Source organism: Rhinolophus sinicus, linkage group LG02 (genome assembly GCF_036562045.2).
Source record: "Rhinolophus sinicus isolate RSC01 linkage group LG02, ASM3656204v1, whole genome shotgun sequence".
NCBI lineage: Eukaryota > Metazoa > Chordata > Mammalia > Chiroptera > Rhinolophidae > Rhinolophus > Rhinolophus sinicus.
In genome coordinates, this window is record NC_133752.1 from 134,614,959 (window position 1) to 134,635,253 (window position 20,295).

General features: G+C 36.6%; 1 protein-coding gene across 2 annotated transcripts in view; it reads left to right on the plus strand.

Annotated features, from left to right (window-relative positions):
• Positions 1-453: 453 nt before the first annotated feature.
• The window catches only part of PTPRB (protein tyrosine phosphatase receptor type B), a 123,375-nt gene continuing 103,533 nt past the window's right edge, over positions 454-20,295 (plus strand). For both annotated transcript variants that reach the window (XM_019748966.2, XM_074325419.1), the window contains exons 1-3: positions 454-591; positions 1,862-2,257; positions 13,967-14,223. In XM_019748966.2, coding sequence (XP_019604525.2) covers positions 537-591; positions 1,862-2,257; positions 13,967-14,223 — 708 coding nt within the window. In that variant the 5' untranslated portion in view covers positions 454-536. The remainder of the gene's footprint in view (positions 592-1,861; positions 2,258-13,966; positions 14,224-20,295) is intronic.

Sequence of the window (20,295 nt, forward strand, 5' to 3'; positions counted from 1 at the left end):
CTTGAGAGATAATGATCTAGAAGTGCCATCATTATGTGGTTTTCCTCAATAGATTCCCAGCATATCATTATAGGAGCAGTACATGTTTATGTCTTGATATCACTTGTCACAGACCCCCATAAATCACATGATTTGTGTTTATTCAGCAGAATCACATCACCTGAAGAGATGTAATGTTGTAGGAACATTCAATTATCTAAGATTACGATTCTTTTCTTCCCTCTTGAGGTTAAGAAGTAGCTCTGTGCCGATGGGATGGTAAGAGAAAACTTACAGAATTTTATTCTGCTCCTGGAGGCTGGAATATTTTTCTACAGAAAAAAAAAAAAAAGAGGTAATCATAATCCCTTCTTTCTAAGGAAACAGACAAAAGGACACTGGTGTAAAACTTCCCCAAACAATTCAATAGGAGGAAGTGCTCGTCACTGACTTTTCCCCCCACCATGAAGGCACATTTCCTTCCCTGGTCTTTGCTTCTCTTATCTGGGAGAATTTTTTTTCCCCCAAGCGAAGCATGAACAGTGGTTAAGTGGAAAATGGAGGCTGAATTTTACATGGCGATTCTTACCTGCTTGATCTTCGGGAACTCAGGTGAGTGGGCCTGCCTCCGTGTCTCGAGGTATTTCTCCAACAGCCAGCAGAGGAGATTCTGTCTTTTGAAAAGGGTCTGAACTAGGCAGAAATGGAGCCAGGTCTCCATGGAAGTTTAGCCAAAGACGATGAGGAGGGGGAATTAAAAAGAGCCAACTCTGTCCACACTGTTGAAATTATTCTCCAAAAGAAAATAAATGGCCTGCTCGTGTCTTCCAAATGCCTCAGCATTTCCTGAAATGGCATCTTTACAGCAGGGAGCAAGGCATCCCGAGGAGAAACTTTTTAGTATTATATAACAGTCTGGGGCATTCTCCATGCTCTTTTCCAATTAGGCTATATTTTGTGTTTCTGTGTCTGAAAGTTAAAGAAAATACAAGAAATATAATCAAAGGGGATGAAGAACTACAATGTGTTTTATTTAGAAGTTGTTATTTGGCAGGAAGTTCTTAATATTTTCATGGGAAAGCTGGGCAAATTAAGTGAAAGCACACTGAAAATGGTTTCTCAGCCTGAATATCTCACTTTTTAACACCAATGTTTAACAATTGGATATTTAGTTTTCTTACACCAAGAAACACTGATATTTTAATCTGTTAGTGTGTATGGGGAAATTGTAGATATTGTCACAAAACAGAGAAATGCTTCTCTCTAGAATGATAAGAACTTTTGTTTGTGGTAATCAATACTTTCATTGGTTGCTGTTAGGTAGGAGGGGATGCTTAGGAGGGTGGAAAGTGTTTTATTCTGGGGTAAATACATCCAATTTTTAAATTTGTATTCAAACTATGTAATCTGTATACAAATATTTATTGCAATGATAACTTAAGGATTGCAAAAAGGGATACTTTTTAAGGTGGGGTCCAGAGGTGAAATGGAAAGAGTAAAACAGTTAAAAAGGAAACTGAGCTTTTCATAACTTCAGCATATTTAACTAATTGGACTAAAACATCACACCATAGTTTCTAAATGGTTTTGTTTTTTTCACGCTTCCTTTCATTATTTCAATGGGGGTGTGTTTTCTTCCCTAAACAATGTGAAAGTAAAAGAAAGGGAGCTAAGTGTGACATTTTGACATTTTTACATTGTCAGCCTTGGGATTTTAAGTGACATATGTTGAATCTAGGAATATTCATTTGACATGATAACAGTAGCAAAAGATAAGTAAATCTCATATTTTTACTTGGCTGATTTGTGGATGGGTTGTTTTGTTTTCTGATTGGGCCTTGTAATTTGTTACATAGTACTGTATGAGCTTTTCATCTTCCAGAGGGGTTTCAGATTGTCCATATCCAGAAACAACTGTGCCTTTTCGAACATAATAGAGTGTTCTTGGGCTTGTGCAATGGGACCAACCAAAACCAGCAGTGGATGTGGACTGAGAATGGAAAGCTCCTTCATATAAAATCTGTGCTGTGCCTGGGTATCTCCAATTCTTCTCGTGGTCCTTCCCGACCAGCCATCTTTGTCCACTGCTCCCAGGCACCCCAGTGGACTTGCTATGAGAAGGAAGGGTTCCTTGAGGTGGAAAATACCTCTTTCTTTCTCAAGAAACAAGGCAACAAGGCAGTGGTCAAGAAGGGTAAGAAATACCTCCATAGCTGGATGAAAATAGATGTCAACAAGGAGGGAAAACGAGTCAATGAAAACATCTGCTTAAAAAAAGGTGAGCTAGTCCTTTCACAATTAATTCTGAAAGTTCTTGTGCTGAATGTCATGTTTTTTCACATTCAAGGGAAGCGTACATGCCCAACACGATTCCTATAGAAGATTCGTAAGCTCATGGAAATGGATGAATGTGATGTCCACCAACTTGGCAAACTTCATTATTTTCATTGAAATAAGCCCAACTTTTCTTTCTATTTCTCACTCCTTTTTCCCTTTGTCTCTTTCTTCTTTTTTAATTCAACAAATATCTCTTGAGTTTTTCTTTTGTGCCAGACACTATGCACTTTAGTTAAGTACTATTAGATACAGGAATATAGATCTAGGCATAAATACAGCATACATATGTAATGAATAAAGCCAAAGATCAGGAAATTAAAAGTTGCTGAAGTATACTCTTTTGCTCTCTGACAATGAAGAAGCATGTATTAGAACATCAAAATGGTGCCTGAGAAGACTGACACGATAATAAAGTGTGCTTTTGCAAATCTCTTGTACTAATGTTAAGGGGTAGATATCTTTGGGGGTAACACACTTTTGAAATGGTAAGAACCAATGAGCAGCCACAGAGTTTTCTATTAATAATTTGTTGACCATTGATGGAGATGACCTAGACGACAGACTGTCAGATGTAAAGACTTGTATTCATGTGCGCAAATTCCTGCTGCTGCACACAGTTTAGTTTTGCGCTAGGGATTTTTTATTTGTGGATAGAGTTTGATGTTCTATTTTACTTAATAATTTTATTACTTCTTTACTCCTCTTAGATGTTTACTTTAGGAAGTCATAAAAGATAAAACTGGTAGAATCGTTATATATTAGGTAAAAATGGACCTTAAAAAGCACTGGAGAATTTATTTAGAAATGAAGAACTTCATTAAGGAGTCTGAAATTTGTCAAGGTTAAGTAAATTGTCCCAGGCATTTCAGTGGCAGAGGTTTGATTAGAGCCCAAGTTTCTTATCTCCTTGTCCAGTGTACATTCCATTATACAGTGTTTCCCAAACACTTGACCACAGACTTTTGCCCAGTTGGCTACATAAGAATCACGTGGAGGAAGGGAGGGGATCATTGCCATCATTTCTTCCCCCACTACCACCTCCAAGGTTCTCTTTCAAGAAATATGAATTTGGGCTTAAAACTTTTATGTTTTTCAAAACGTTCTCCAGATAATTTCGATCCATAATCCCGTTTGGGAATTAGCATCCACTGAACCTTTAAATCTTTTTTATTAGGTGTTGATTAGAATCTGATATGAGCCTTTCTGCCATGCTAATCTTTGGGCAGGTTTTTGTCACTCATTCAATTCATAAATTAAATAAGTATTTAATTAGATGCCAGTTGAATGCAGTGGGCTCTTCTTTTATAGAAGTGTCATAGTCCTTGTTCTTATAAAACTTCTGACTATGAGAAGTAAGTAAAAATATAAAAGTCAATTAGAAAATTCAACTTCATCAGAGAACATACAGTATGTATCACCAATTTGTTCAATTCCTTTTCTGTAATTTATCTAGTGAGGCCTGCCATAAATAGCAGAACCCTGGGAAATGTTCTCATTGTACCATTACACACAAGTGAGATTCCTCCCCAGCTCCCACACAAACCTTATTTGGTAGATATTCTTTCATTGACACTTTTAAAAAGTAGATATGGATTCAGTGGAGAATTATTCAAGATAGAAGATAATTCATGGAAAAAACTGTCTCCTTTGACCTTCATACAAAACATGTTCAATGATGAACTTCAAAAGTAAAGCAGATAGAATCAACCATTTACAGTTAACCACTGAACAGGCCATATTCAAAACATACCTGATAATGAGTATTAGTAAAAAAAAAAAAATGGACTTCTAGAAAAAGCAGTTAAAATCTGCACAATTGTGGTAAAAAAATCAGTTTTTTAACATGCACAGGTACAACACATATTTTTGCTTTAACACAATTAAAAGGTAGCACACACATTTTTCTGCTCCATCTCAAACTTACTATTAATTAAAGATACAGAATGATATTCATGTACCCATAACAGGAAAGCTCACTGATTTGCTAGAGAATCCATTGTGAAAATTAAATTGCATTTAGATATTTGCAATGAATGGTTCCAAATGTGTTCTTTTGAAGCGTTGATAACTAAATACTATGCTCTAACTCAGCACAAATGTGCATGTTGTTCATCCATAGGATGTGAATTGCTTTATTAAGTTCTTCATTAAAAGGTGATGTACCTGTGAAGGTCAGAATCTGGACACTATTTGTTTTATAGAGGAAATATTCATGATGTCATTTATGATTACCAAGTAATATTTCTCTAATAACTACTGGGTGCCAGAGCTTGTGCTACAAGTACCCTGCACCAGTGATTCTTAAACCAAACTTTGCATCAGAATCATAATAGGAGCTTGGAAATAATATTAATGCCCAGGCTTCATCCTCTAGGCCAATTAAATCAAACATTGTATTTTTAAAATGCTTTCAATGTGATTCTTTTTTTTTTTTTTCAGTTTCAGGTGTGCAAAACAACATAATGATTAGACATTTACACCCCTCATAAAGTGATAACTCCCCCCAGTTTACTACTCTGATACCATATATAGCTATTACAATACCATCGACTATATTCCCTATGCTGTACTTTACATCCTGTGACTATATGTATATGCATATATATATATTTGTAGTTGACATTTAATATTATGTTATATTAGTTTCACGTGTACAGCTCAGTGGTTTATATAACCTATGAAGTGATCCCCCCAATAAGTCCAGTACCCATCTGGCACCCTACATAGTCTTTACAACATTATTAATTATATTCCCCATACTGCATTTCTCATCCCCATGACTATTTTGTAACTACCAATTTGTACTTTCTAATCCTTTCACTTTATCCCACATCCCCCAAACCTCCCCTATAGCAACCATCAGTTTTTCCTCTGTATGTATGAGTCTATCTATTTCTTTTTGTTTGCTCATTTATTCTGTTCTTTAGATTACACATAAAAGTGAGATCATATGGTACTTGTCTTTCTCAGTCTGACTTATTTCCCTTAGCATGATACCCTCTAGGTCCATCTATGTTGTTGCAAATGGTAAGATTTCATTCTTTATGGCAGAGTAATACTCCATTGTATATACATACCACAATTTCTTTATCCAATAGTCTATTGATGGGCATTTTGGTTGTTTCGACATCTTGGCTATTGTGAATAGCGCTGCAGTGAACATGGGGTTGCATATGTTTTTTCGAATTAGTGTTTGGATTTCTTTGGATAAATACCCGAGAATGGAGTTGTTGTGCCATAAGGTAGTTGTATTTTTAATTTTTTGAGGAACTTCCATGCTGATTTCCATAGTGACTGTACCAATTAGCAATACCACCAACAGTGCATGAGGGTTCCCTTTTCTCTACATCCTTGCCAGCACTTGTTGTTTGTTGATTTATTGAAGATAGCCATTCTGACAGGAGTGAGGTGGTATCTCATTGTGGTTTTTATTTGCATTTCTCTGATGATTAGTTATGTTGAGCATTTTTCCATATGTCTATTGGCCATCTGTATGTCCTCTTTGGAGAAATGACTCTTCATGTCCTCTGACCAATTTTTAATTGGACTGTTTGTTTTTTTGGTGTATGAGTTTTTTATAAATTTTGGATATTAACCCCTTATCAAATGTATCATTGGTACATCTTCTTCCATTCAGTAGGATGTCTTTTTGTTTTGTTGATGGTTTCCTTTGCTGTGAAAAAACTTTTTAGTTTGATTTAGTCCCATTTGTTTATTTTTTCTTTTATTTCCCTTGCCAAGGAGAAACACCAGTAAAAATATTACTAAGGATAATGTCTGAGAGTTTACTTCCTATATTTTCTTCTAGGAGTTTTATGGTTCTGGCCTTACATTTAAGTCTTTAATTCATTTTGAGTTTATGTTTGTAAATGGTGTAAGAAGGTGGTCAGTTTCATATTTTTTGCATGTATCTGCCCAGTTTTTCCAACACCGTTTATTAAATAGACTGTCTTCACCCCAGTGTAAATTCTTGTTTCCTTTGTCATAGATTAAATGACTATACAGGCATGGATTAATTCTGGGTTCTCTATGGTGTTCCATTGATCTATGTGTCTGTTTTTATGCCAATATCAGGCTATTTTGGCTACTATCCAAGGTGATTCTTATGTGGAGCCAAGATTGAAAATCACTAATTATGCATTATTCCGTCGGGTAATGAGGAAGCCAGATAAGTAAATAGTTAATTACAATAGAGTGTAAATAGAAAAAAAAAGTTATATATATATATTTTTTAAAAAGTTATATATATTATATTATAATATATATATATATTCCTGCCAGTATGTCCTATTAAGCAACTGTGTTTAAAAACAATTTTAAGGATAAATTTTAAATTGCATATTTTTTTAAACAGTCCTTTGAGTGCCTGCCCATTATGATTTTGTCATAATTTAGATGTGCTCCATTCTTACTAAGCTACATTTTTTTCTTCTTCCTCTCCTTTACTCAGAGTCCCTTTATAACAGGATGAATTGTATAGGCTTCCAAAGGGGATTAAAACTCAATTTAAAAATTAGCGTGAAGTTTTTGAGAGGAGGACCTATACTAGAATCAGATATTCTCAAATAACTGTCATCAGGATAGAAATGTAAAACAGGCCTCTCTTTTTTTATTTCCATGCAGTTTATATTTCTTCAAAACAACCGTTTAATGAGACAAGTAGAATAATAGAATAGAGGTTATTGGGACCTAATTAATAGAAATCTAATTGAATAGGAAGTATAGATTGTGTGAACATAGCAGATTATCAAATTAAACAAAACAACGGGATTGAGATTTCTACCATTCCCTTTGAATTTCAAGTTGATCCTTAAAGAGTACATTGCATGCCTTCATTTTGGACAAAAGAAGAGTACCTAGTAGACAGACTTGTGGGGGTCTTTTTTAATCAACATTTTAAAATCAGTTTTAAATATTAGGGCGTTATAGCTATTACTCTGAGTCTTAGGAGTGATAATAAAAACATTGTCTCCAAAATACCAACATATCTGGCTAAAAATTTTTAAGTTTTATTCTCCCCATATACACTTGTATCAATCCAGTGCCAGATATCCAGATATTTGAAAGAATCCACACTTTTAGCAATGTGTCAATAAATCAAACAGGTGGCTGACAGACTTTCTCAATTTTTGTTCACATATTGTGGTGTTATATTGATAGCTACATCCTCAAAGTCACTGTATTAAGAGTATAATTTTTAGAAATGCCTTGTATATAATTTCTCAGTCTCCTTCTATAAATTCACACAAGGCAGTTGTCAAAAATGCAATAAAAATAAGGAAAAACTGAATTTTGTTCTATTCAATAGTACTGCAATATTATATAATCACACACTTGACTTTTTTTAAAAAAGTATTATTATTACTTTAGCAGTAAAAATGAGTTCTGAGGTCCAAATCTCTAATTTACAAATTCTCTAAACATAACATTCACAAGTGAAGGGATTCCTTTATAGCATAAACCCTATAAGCTATAGGGAAAATTACATTGGCCTGCACTTCGGGGGTACTTAAACATTTCCAGAAAAGTTCACTTGAAATTCAATTGAAAAAAATCATTTCCTCAAAACCAAGTCTTTTATATACACAGGAGATGCAGAAGGAAGAGTTAGAAAACTAATTTACTATAGTGTAAGCCTATTAAGAACAGGGAACATACCTTAGAAATCTACCTCCTTTAAAGATAATCCTGGTAGCCATGCTCAACAAATGCGGATTAAATTAGTAAAAAATTTCAACTTCTGTATGTAAGAGGTTGAATATCAGAATTGTAGAAAACAATAAAGGAAATCTAAAGACTACTTTGAGGAATGCCCCTATTGAAATCATAACTATTCCTTTTCTCTTCTATCCAAACCAAGTATAATTTTAAAACCACCAAGCCATCAGAAGTTACGTTTGCATCTATTCCATCAGGAAATAGTCTTGGCCCCATAAGCAGACAACAAAGTTTACAGTGGCCCAATTATCGAAATTTAATGGACCTACATGGTGTGGAAAATAATTCATTCCTTGGCCCCCCTCTTCTATATGAGAAAGAGAGAAATTTACTCAAAGGACATTACTGATTGGCAAGCATATCTAAGCAAATAACCTTTGAAAGGGGGAAATTAAAACATTTTACACTTGAAACTAGCTTCCACAACACCAGCAAAAATCTGTTGTCAGATAGACTATGTTTGTCTAGTTCTAGGACTTTCAGATGAAGCATGCAAAATTCTGTCCGTCACTTGGATACCTTTTCCAAGGAATGCCAAATCTCCCTACAAGTATAAACAGCTGAATGGTTGTCTAAAATTATTTCACTCAGATGTTTCATATTGTACGGAGAGTAACATTATATATGTCAGCCAACCATTCAACATCCAATATCTACTACAGATTCATTTATTCAGATATAATATTTATCTGAGGACAAGCAAATTTTGCAGACATATTTTCAAGTGTCCCTGATGGTTGACCTAATGAAATCATTAAGAGATTTTGCTGTTTGCAGGCTTGATATAATTGCTGGTTAAAGTAATGTTTAACTGTAGTAATTTGTAGTAATTTGGGAAATAAAATGTATAAGCATTGTAATAGGTAAACAATCATGTACTCTTGGGAGAAAGGATTTTAGTAGAAGCTATCTCCTGTAGTGATTGGTAAGAGTGCTTGTAAATACAGAGCTTGAGGGGAAACCAAAACAGTAAGTGTCTTTTGTATATACAAACCCTACTTTGACCAAATTGGCTGTCACAGACATTTTAGAGTTTGTCTTCCTGAATCATTATAACAACATTGGCATGGGTCTTGCAATTGACCATTTATTTAACTAATTATTGAAAATCATATGATAATTGATTATTGATACATAATTTATATGGTCATTGAAAAATATCTGGCATAGCACCCAGAGACTCCTAACCTTTTTTAGCCTCTGACATATCAATGAACTTACCAGAGCACACCCAGGACCACATATGACATTCATGGGCCCTGGGCTCTTATGTTATTGTTGTCCTTTCCTCCACTAAAAAAAAAAAGAGAAGTAAAATAATTTAGTAAATTTTCATGAGTCCTAAAATTTTCATTTTTTTCCTGAGGGGTGAAAAAATTTGAAAACATTTTCTTTTACCCTGAAAGGGTTTCTTGGTGGTGTGTTTTTTTTTAAAAATGAAATCATTTATAAATCTTAAACTATCATGATACCTAAGCACAGTGCCTATCGTGCCTGATGGACAAGTCAGACCTGCGTACACCAAATTATTCATTCACTTTCCACCTCCCTTTTCCCTAACGCTGTTTCTATAGCGTCTGGTTCTGCATCTCTCTCCTACAGCCTGGTAGCCATGAATTTACAAGCCATTCTTCCTCCTCCATTCACCATGATATCCTTCTACCCCACAATCTTATTCTTTTCTGTGTGTTGGGGCGGGGGGAGGGTGTACCTCCCCAGAAGAAAACATGGGTGTTAGGATAAACCAGGCACATCTTACTAGTACTTTTCAATAGCCAATTATTAGTCAACTACTGTACTAGTGAGTACAGTGGTTGAGTAATAATTGGCTATTGAAAAGTATTTCTTTGATTGGTTAGTCTTTCATTTGTTGTTTTTAATCTAAAATTTTTACTATACTATGCTTTAATGTTTTACTGTGCTATGTCTTGTTATCAATTTCCATTTATCAATTATACTTTATTTCTAATCTTGAATCTTTTATAAGTACTATGAAAAAATTTTAACTTCTAATTATGACCTCAGATTTGGTTGTTATGTCTCCCATGGTTTGCAGATTCTCCATTTTGGTGTCTATTTTCAGAATCTTTTCACTTCCTTATTCATTTTCTCAAATTTTAGATTTGTTTAATGTACACTTTGTTTCATTGATTACATTTTCTGAAACTTTAATTTTTCTGTTTACTAATTCTAATAATTATTTAAACTATTATAATTCCCCTCTTTCACTTCACCTTTATTCTAGCCCAATTTTATTTAACATATTTAACTTATTAATATGTAAATATATGTACATATATATACACATAAGTCATCCTTTTTCTAAGGTGTCTTCTGTTTTGTTTATCTCTTTTCCAGATTATTTTCACACTTTTAAAAGGCACATTATATTTGGCATCTTCCTATAGAACAGGAAGTACCAACGTAGTTAAAATTTTATGTCTCCAAAATGAGTTTTATTCAAGTTATTGTTTTCAATATTCTTGAAAGTTATCTGTATCATTTAGACTAACAAATTGTGCATTGTCTTTATTATCATTATATGAAAATTCAATTTCTATTACTGATTATATCTGAGCCAATCACAGACTCATTAAGAAGCTAAAATGCGTGTTGCTTTCTTAAAAAATGTATTTGAAATATGGTATTTATATGGTGCAGTGATTGCAAATATATAGGTGAACTATTTGCAACTTAAATGCAAAACATTTTTAGACTGACCCAGGATGGTCCACCTTTTCTTGAATCGTGTTCCAAGAGGAATTGCACATAATGTGGAAACAATGTAGTAGCAATGGTACAATAAAGCTTTTTAAAAATAGCTTCAACATATTGTCCCATTGTGTAAGAACTTTTCCTTGCATTTGTCAAAGCACATTTTGGTCTTTCATGGACTGTAAAATGTATATACCTTTTTAAAGAACATCAGAAGAATTTATAGATACCAATACATCCAAAGATGTATTATTAGTATAATTTCATAACACCCATTTCAACAGAGTTCAGGAAATGGAAAAATGAACTTCTTTTGATCACTTTTTGTATTTCTGTAATGGATTTGCTTTCCTTCCTTCTACTTTATAATCTTTCAATACCCATATAAGTTAGAATTCAGTTTTGGCTCATATTGTATATATGGATAAAATCATATACTTAAATGGATATAGGAATCACCTGAATCACCTGAGAAGTTTGTTAGAAATGTAGGTGCTGGGTCCAGCATCAAATCTACTGAATCAGAGTTTCTATGAGGAGGGCCAAGGATTCAATATTCTAACAAGCTCCAAAGGTGATTCTGATGCCTACCAAAGTTTGAAGACCACAGCTTTCAAAGTCACTAAATTGGTAAATTAAATGTTAAGACTAAAACTTCTTTCTTGATTCTTAAATAGCACAAGTTAAAAACACAGACATGAAATGAAGGGGTACTGGACTTGGATATTTTGTAGGTTCCTTCTTTGGAAAAAAAGGTGGTGGCCTAAAACGGAAAATGGATTTGTTTGGTTTGGGGTGTTGTAAAAATAAATCTAGAAGGTTAATTAAAGACAATTACAGAAGTCTGAAAATTTTTCCATAAGATATTCCAAAGCTACTTGAAATGGTAATAAGCTATGTTATTCGCAGAAGAAAATTCAAGAATGTTTTGATCATTTATCCAATTTTGGGAGACTCCTGTTATATCCATTTAATTAATTATGTAAGTTGACTAATAAGAAAACAGTTCTTAGGATGAGAACTTAGCAAATGCTCCTTAGCAAAGAAGAGTAAGCATAGGCTGACGTGCTAAGACACGTAATTACATGCTAGATATTTGAAAGCTTGTTTTTGTCCTAACCCCATCATTAAATCCTTTTTCCCCCCCTGAAGGTCTGCGAGCTAAAATTGCCATAGGTGGTAATCAACTCAGAGGATTAGCATTGGCCAAACCTCAAAATGACTAAAATGCTAATCTCCAACTACAGAAATTTTTACATGCCAACAATAGACAAATGATTACTTAATGGGAGATTCGCTCACCTAACTCGATTAAGATGACAGAATTAAGACTGCTTCATGGAATTTGTTGTAAAGAAATCTCCATAAAACTACAGTTGGGTTTCTCATGTAGAAAACACTCTGAGAATAAATAAATCTCCTGGTCTGTGTTCAGAGTAGCTCATCTGGGGATAATGGCTGTGAGAGTGACATAAGATTCAGAAGAATGAAAACAAACAGAAACCAAGGGAAACATCCAAAAATCTATCAAAGCCTAGATCTGGTAGATGTGTATAGGGTTGACAAAAAATACGCAGCACCTAGTTACGTTTGAATTTTAGATAAATGACAAATAATTTTTCAATATAAGTATATTCCAAACATACAATATAATGTATAATATAATCTTTGTAATATTATTTTTGAGACATTAAATATATGGAATTTTTGATTGTTTATCTAACATTCTAATTTAACTGGGCGTCATGTGTCTAATTGTTAAGTCTAACAACCTTATATACAAGTTACTTTGCACAACCCTCCACATCTCAAGGAAAGAATGCGTAATAGCCATGATTATTTTATTAACTTTTAAAAGCACTGCTATTTATATCTTGCTAAATTTTAAAACTACCTTTTCCATTTTGATTCTCTTTTTGTGTCTTATTTATATACATTGTCAAGTGAAATATGTTAGTCAGTTGAAATTGGAATGGAAATGAATGAGGTTCAAAAGACGGGTCAATAAGGTGGATCAGAACAGGGAAAGTGTGATAAATAGCCTCTTCAAGAGACCTCCACCTACCACAGAGTAGTTGCTTAATAAATAATTGTTTGAATGAACCAATGAACAGGTAGTGAAAATTAAATCTTTCTTCTGCCACTCTTTAAACCAGAAACACTTCAAAGTTATGGTTATCTAATTGGACAAGATTTTTTGGGTTTTTATATCCCAGAAAACTCTGATTCACTATAGAGTTAATGAAAGCATCTAAACATATCACCTTAGCACATAATTTACAGACCTTTCCAATGTTTCATATTATACAACCATTCTCTAGAGTCTTGCTACACAAAGTGTGGTCCAAAAACCATCAGCATCACCTGTGAGGTTGTAAGAAGAGCTGAATCTGACAATCTCTATTGAATCAGAATTTGCATGTTAGCAAGAGCCCCATAAAATGGAACCATGTTTTAAAATTATGGCTAGGTAAACATAATTCACAAACCATTCTTTTATTTTTTAATGTGTGGGCAGTTCAGCCTTGCAAAGCAAAGATGTAAATGAATCCCACCAGCTCATAAGTTCTAAATCAATTCACAGTTCTTCCAGAAGATAAGTAGCTTAGAAAATAGAGCTGTCCCATGATTAATACTCACACGATTAGGATTAGGAAAAGTTTGCACTATGGTTAAAGGAATGTCATTACTTTCCAGGGAATCTTTAATCTTTAAGACAAAGTTAGGCAAATCATTAATGGTGATTGTCAATCTGGTATGTTGTATAACAACCCCTGTGAAGAGTTTAGGGCAGTCCCCCACAGAAGAAAAGCACACACACACACACACACATACACACACACCACACATATATATATATATATTCAGAATTTTTCATGAAGTTTTTAAAGATTGGTGGAACCCCCTGAAACCAAATCAGTGAACCCTAAATATTCGTAGAGTAAATTTAATTCTGTCTTCTACACAGAGCTGGGGTGTTGTTGTTATTGCTGTTTTCATAGCACAGTTTCCACAACTCTCCTTTTACCCTATAAAATTGATCAATGGGTAAAGGATGGGTGAACTGACCGGGGCAAATGAGCATTGTCACACTCAAAGAATCTGATTTTTCATGTAACTGAAGCTTATCCACATGCTCATTATTAAGGAGGTCTTCTTTTTCTAAATAAAATTGCTTTTATGTGAAGAATCCTTAACTGTCCTTTCTTTACCTCAGCTGGCCTGGAAGTGGAAGTTTCAGTCAGGAGCATTAGAAACACGGCTTCGCCCCAAGTCCCCACTACTTTTCATGCAGTTCCATATATCCTGGAACACCTTATTAGCAATACCACAGAGGCCTTCACCAGAAGGACTACTGACAACTACAGCCAAAACAGCAGCCAGAGGCAGCCCCCCAGTCTACAGGCAACTGGAAGTGCAGAGACATCTTGGGTTCCCTGGACTACTCGGCCCTTCTCTGGCACCACCCAACAGGTAAGGGGTTAAGGGGTGTGGAGTGTGGTTTGTGACGGTCTCAGAAAGCCCACACTTGAAAAGACTTGGTTTACTAGAGATGTGGCCACTTGAATTGGTGATTAGGTACTCTGTGTCCTAGTTGCTAATTGTCCATGAATGCATTTGGTGTAATGAGAGAATCTTTGAAATAGAATGAAAATCTCTACATCTTTATAAGATGAAGATAATTAGGCCACGATGTCAGAACTGCACTCCCATTGGCTGGCCACATTTCTGAACCAAAGCCAAGGTTCATATTCTTAGGCGTAACCTAAAACCAGGAAGTAGAAATTGAAATCAGTACCTTACAGGTCCCCCAGCATATGTGTCACAATCATTTATGCTCAAAGCAATGGAAGGTTTAGGACTCACTATGATTGATCTGTAGCCATGGTCAAGGTAAGCTGAGGCTTATACCGATTCCATATCAACATCCACAGGACGGATCGATCAAACGGCTAAGGAGCAGCAATGGCACGATCAGAGTCTGTTGGCAAAGTGTTTCTGTTTCTAGTGTTTATCTCTTTGGTTTTGCTTTCCACTCAAGGTGTTAGGCCACCATTTTAGGCAATAACTGTAATTAAGGCAAATCCAACAAGCTAAGGTTTCATTTGGCAGTACCTAGTTGTTTCCTAATAAGCAACCCCCAAAATTTACCGAAAGTGAAAGTCCCACACTGTGCATATGACTTAGCACTCAATTCAGTGCTCTGGTTTCTTTCACTCTGTGCAGAAGTTAATATTGCATGTGGTTCCCAGAGAGTGAACACATCCTTCATTATTGATCACAAAACAAATACAGCCATTGAACAGCTCTTGGCACCTTATTTTCATCTCTACTCTTCCTTTACTATAAATGTTCCCTGCGATCTAGCGCTTCCCTTGCCCCTGAATAGAAGTTAGAAAGGCCTCATAACTTTTCTAGACACTCCTTACATCACTTTAAATTTCAATGCTCGCTCTCAATCCATTAACAAAAAAATACCCATTTCAGGAAATAACCCAAACCCTAAATTCAATTTAAATTTAGCTTCTCCTCTCCCATCACTCATCATCCGGTTGGGCTTGAAGTAGGGAAAGGGAACGTGTCCAGATTCTCTCACTCCCCACCTGGCTTTTTACCCATCTGTCCTAGTTTGATCATTATGGTTTCAGGTCTACTTGGGCTTGGAAAGTGGGGAAGGAAGACAGGAAATGGGAGCAGGAGAGCTGGTATTTATGGACGCCATCAGAAACTGGCACTGTGCTCCCCTTAAACCTCCAAATCCTCCGCTCTTTCAACCACTCAACCAGTGAGACTCGCCACTTACTTTTTTTTTATTATGATTAGTTTCAGGTGTATAAAGTAATGTAACAGTTAGACATTTACACCCCTCACAAAGTGACAACCCCCCTCTTCCAAGCTGCTACCCTTCTGACATCTATATAGCCGCTACAGTTCCACTGACTCTTCCTTATGCTGTACTCCACATCCCGTGACTACACATGTATTAAATTATAGTTGCCATTCATTATCATTCAGCTTCAGCTTCAGGTGTACAGTGCAGTGGTCACCACTTTTGAAATGGAATGCTTTTTGGTGGAGCACCTCATTTTGGCAAAATGTGCCTCAGCCAAAACTACATTCTAACATCAGTTTATAAGAGTATTCACTTACATGTGAGCTTAAATATAGTATATATTTATTTTTTCTATACTGATTGATATATATATACATATATATATATATACACATATGTATCAAATAAGAAGCATACTGAATAAAAACTACAATAGAAACATATCAGCCTGAGCACTAAAGAGTTGCCTTTTAGAAAAAACAAATTTTCTTATTTTTGTCCAGGTTTGACCATTGTGAAATAAACACAGAGAAAGCGCCCAGAGGTAGCCAGGCTCTACTGAGATGAGCAAGGACAGCTAGCTCTAGAGTGGGGTTGCAGGCATGCCATCACCTGGGCCCACCAGCCCCTGGGCCTACCCAGCACTGTGTTACAGAGCTCAGCTGATCCAGCCCAGAACTGGGTTTGCGGGCTCAGGGTCATGACAAATACACTGTGGGTTTTGTTTGTTTATTTATTTTTTAGCCCTTTTCTAAAATGAAATCCACTGCAATGTTTATGAGCTCCGAGATAGGGAACCGGAATGACTATGCAACTATCTCATGTTCCAGTTTTTCTTGAATCTCAGGCAAAATCTTCACTCTGTCTGAGAAGCTGAGTGTATAGAAGCCATGCTCTTTCCAGAGGCACATTCTAAAACTGCAGTTTTCTGTGACTCTGATACCTCATCCAAGGCATTCATGCTAGGTCATTATTTGATTTAGTGGAAGCATTTACTTTATAATAGTCTATTAGAAACAGTGTAGTTAGAAGTTTGAAAAGTGAGTCACTCGGGAGGTAAAATACCTGTCCTTTGAAAGTGATTTTGAAAGGTACTCTACCTCAATACCCAGAAGGGTTATATAAGGAAGAATAAAATCATTCAACTTAATTGCTTAGAATTGCGTAAAAATAAATTTTCTGTGTGTCAGTTGTTTTCTTTATCAGATAGCACCCGGTGTGTGAGAATTTGGGGTTGGTTTAGTATATTTGGGCCATGAGGTGGGAGGCTGTTAGTGGGTGATGACAGGAAAAATCTGAATGAGAGCCTTTGGAAGGCAGGGACTCCAACTCTTGATGGGAAGGGCTGCAAAGTCACAATGCCAAGGGGCACACACACGCACCCCTACATGCACACTTAGTCACGTTCTCTTATATAGAGCTCCGGTTAATGAAGGTAAATGCCAAGGAGAATATAATTTGGAACCCAGCAATCACTCACTAATGCTACTGCAAAGTTGTCCAAAGCTGACTCTTTTTGCAGCAGAATTTTCCTTACCTTTCTTCTTTCACCTGTTTCCTCACATCTTCACCTGACAGTGTGAGGGGTCCATCTTTGGAAGGTGTAGCCTTGGGCCAGTACTTCGTTTCAGAAATACCTCTCTTTTCCTTCTCTCTCTTCTCTCTCTCTCTCTCTCTCTCTCTCTCTCTCTCTCTCTCTCTCTCCCTGGATATGAATTAAATGAATTAACATATATTGTGTGCCTAGAGCAGTGCCTGGAAAATAGTGTTTAATTACTGTTAGCTGCTGCTGTTATTATTGTTACCATTATAAAAGTACTATGTGGCTGTGTGTCTTACAAGGACAAAGTTGGTGGAACATGTCTATAATATGAGTCAGGAAATATCTATATCAGTGGTTCTCAAAATAGGAACCCCAAACCCAGAACTTGTTAGAAACGCAACCCTTGGGCTCTACCTTAAACTACAGAATCAGAAACTCTGATTTAGGGCCCCGGCAACCCGTGTTGTAATAAGCCCTCCAAGTCACACTGAGGCACTGTTTAGTTAGAGAACCGCCAATCGAGATAAATCTGGTCCCCAACCGACCGTATCTCCTCCAAGGACGCCTAAATTTCCCACCATTGATGGCACTTTTGTGCGTTAGGTTTTGAGGGGGTAAGGAATGTAGTGCCATAAAATCTAACTAATCAAGTAGCAGAAATTACTTTATCTAATTACAGCCTCCTGCTGTTACTTTGCACAGTGTACATTCTTTAAGGAATGGGTGGAGCCTGGGATGATAAGGAACTGCCCTAGCCCCCAGGGTGTTTGTGTTAACTAGAAATAGGTGTTTCTAGGCACAGAGTTCCACCAGGAATGCACAAATCTTGGTGCTGGAACGTGGGCTGTATTCCAGCCCCCACGCACATCTTCAGCCAGGCATCCCCATGTACCACCTACATGAATATGCCATGTCCTACGCCTGGGCCCTGTTGCAGACCAAGCCAGAGGGAGGTGTCAGAAATGTGCCCTGCATACAACAGCCATTCCCTATGGGCAAAGTGAGACAGGCCAGGCTGAGGCAGCAGGAAGTCAATCTGTGGTGGCATCTGAACAATGGGGCAGCAGAAAGAGTTAAATGTGGAGAAGTGGCCTCTAAAGGGGGAGGGGAGGCTCTGGACTTCACTTTAGCTTCAAAACCTGACCCACCTCCATCTATTGTTTGATCAGTGGACTCTCAAGAGATCCAATCTGGATCTCCTCTTAGTCATGTGACTGTGGTGGAGATGGTTGACACAGTGATAAAGAGCTAGGGGTCTGGTGTCAGAGAAACCCGGTTTAATCCTAGCAGTGCCGTCCAGTTACTCAGTGCAAGGCGTACTTGCTTCATTTTTAAAATACTGACAATTAAAGGTACTCCATCTGCTTCATAAGTCAGTTGTGAGGATTAAAATCTGATTAAGCAAAGTGCTTAGTATATTGGCCATACAGGACAAGTATTTAATACTGTTAGCAATTAATGTTATGCTAACTTCTCCTTGTTTTTGCTCCATCATTCCTGCCCTATCAACTTCCCAGGGTAATTATAAGAACCAGATGAGTAACATTATTACATGAAAATGCTTTGAGAGGGATAAATGTTGAACATGGCTGGTTCTGAGTCTGCTAAACATCCCTAAATCTTGTTTGGAGGTACACCTCCTTCTTCCCTTCCACGCCCTGCCCCAGTCCTGGCCTGGGAGAGGGATTGCATTTCCTCGATTCATGAATAGCCATTGTGGTGTTGGTCTGGGTTTAACAGTTCTGGGCTTCCTTCCATTTGGCCTTTAAAGAGGTCACAGCCCAATGTGAGCCTCCAACTAAGTGACAAGGCAAATGCAGAAAATCCCCACCCCCTCAAGTCTGGGGTAACCTCCTTTACTGTGTTACTTAGATTTCATGGGGTGTGGGGGCTCTCCCCACTGCCACCACTGTTCTGTGTCCAGCAACAAAGATGGGGTAGTATTCCCCTTTACTAAGACAGACAGACACCTGGGAGAAGTGCAAAGATGTAGCAAAACAAACAAACAGAAAAGCCCTAGTCATTCCTCATGAACAAGTATTCTTAGTTTATCTACAAATAGGATAAAATCATAAGCAGATTCTGAGACTGCTGACAGTGCCCAAAGGCCATGCCAGGGAGTAATATATCATGGAAGGGACGTGTTCCTAAAACCCTAATATATAGTTAGCATCACTCAATCCTCATTTGGACAAAGGACTGTAGTTTTCTTGCCAAGTGGATTACCATGTGCCGGTAGCATAATACAGTTTAAAATTCACTGGACCCTCTTCAGTTTTAAAATCTCAAGGATTTTCAAGGAAAGCCCTGCTAGAGACATATAACATGAATCTAATCACCAGGAAACATTGGGCACATGCAAATGGAGGAAGAAACTATAGAAATAACCACCCTGTATCATTCAGAAAGGTCAGTGTCATAAAGATTATTTTAACAGGCTGAGGAATTGTTCCAGATTAAAGAAGATTAAGAGACCTGACAACTAAATGCAACACAGGATTCTGGGCTGGATCCTTATTAGAGGGGGAAAAAAATGCTAAAAGGACATTATTGAGATGACTGACAAAACTGAAATATGGATTGTGGATTAAAGCATTATATCAATCTTGAATTTCCTGAATTTGATAACTTTACTGAGATTACACATTTAATTCAGGGTATGTGCAGGCTACTCTGAAATGGTTCAGGTAAAAATAGTACATATGGAGAGAAGGAGAGAGTGATAAAACAAATGTGTCAGAATATTAAAAAAACAAACAAACAAACAAAAAACTAGTGGGTTTGCATAAAGGCATATGGAAGTATTCCGTATACAGTTCCTCAACTTATTTGTAAGTTTGTAATTACTTCAAAATTAAAAAAAAAAAAAACTGTAAAAAATGAAAAGAGTAGTTTGCTGAAGGGCTTTTAATGGGTAGAATCTGAGAGTTACTGCTGAAATAGAGACAGACCAGTGGCTTCTTCAAGGACCAGAGGAGAGAAGGTGAGGCAGGAGGAGAATAAACACTGTGAGAGATGATGATGAATTTGCAAGAAAAAGCAGTAAAGCTAAGGTCAGCACTGGCAGAAGATAAGATAAAGAAACTCTGGAAGAGACTGCTCAGAACTTTAAATCTCTGTAATTTACCCCAGCTACATTTCAGTTGCACCCTCCTCTTCCACTCACAGA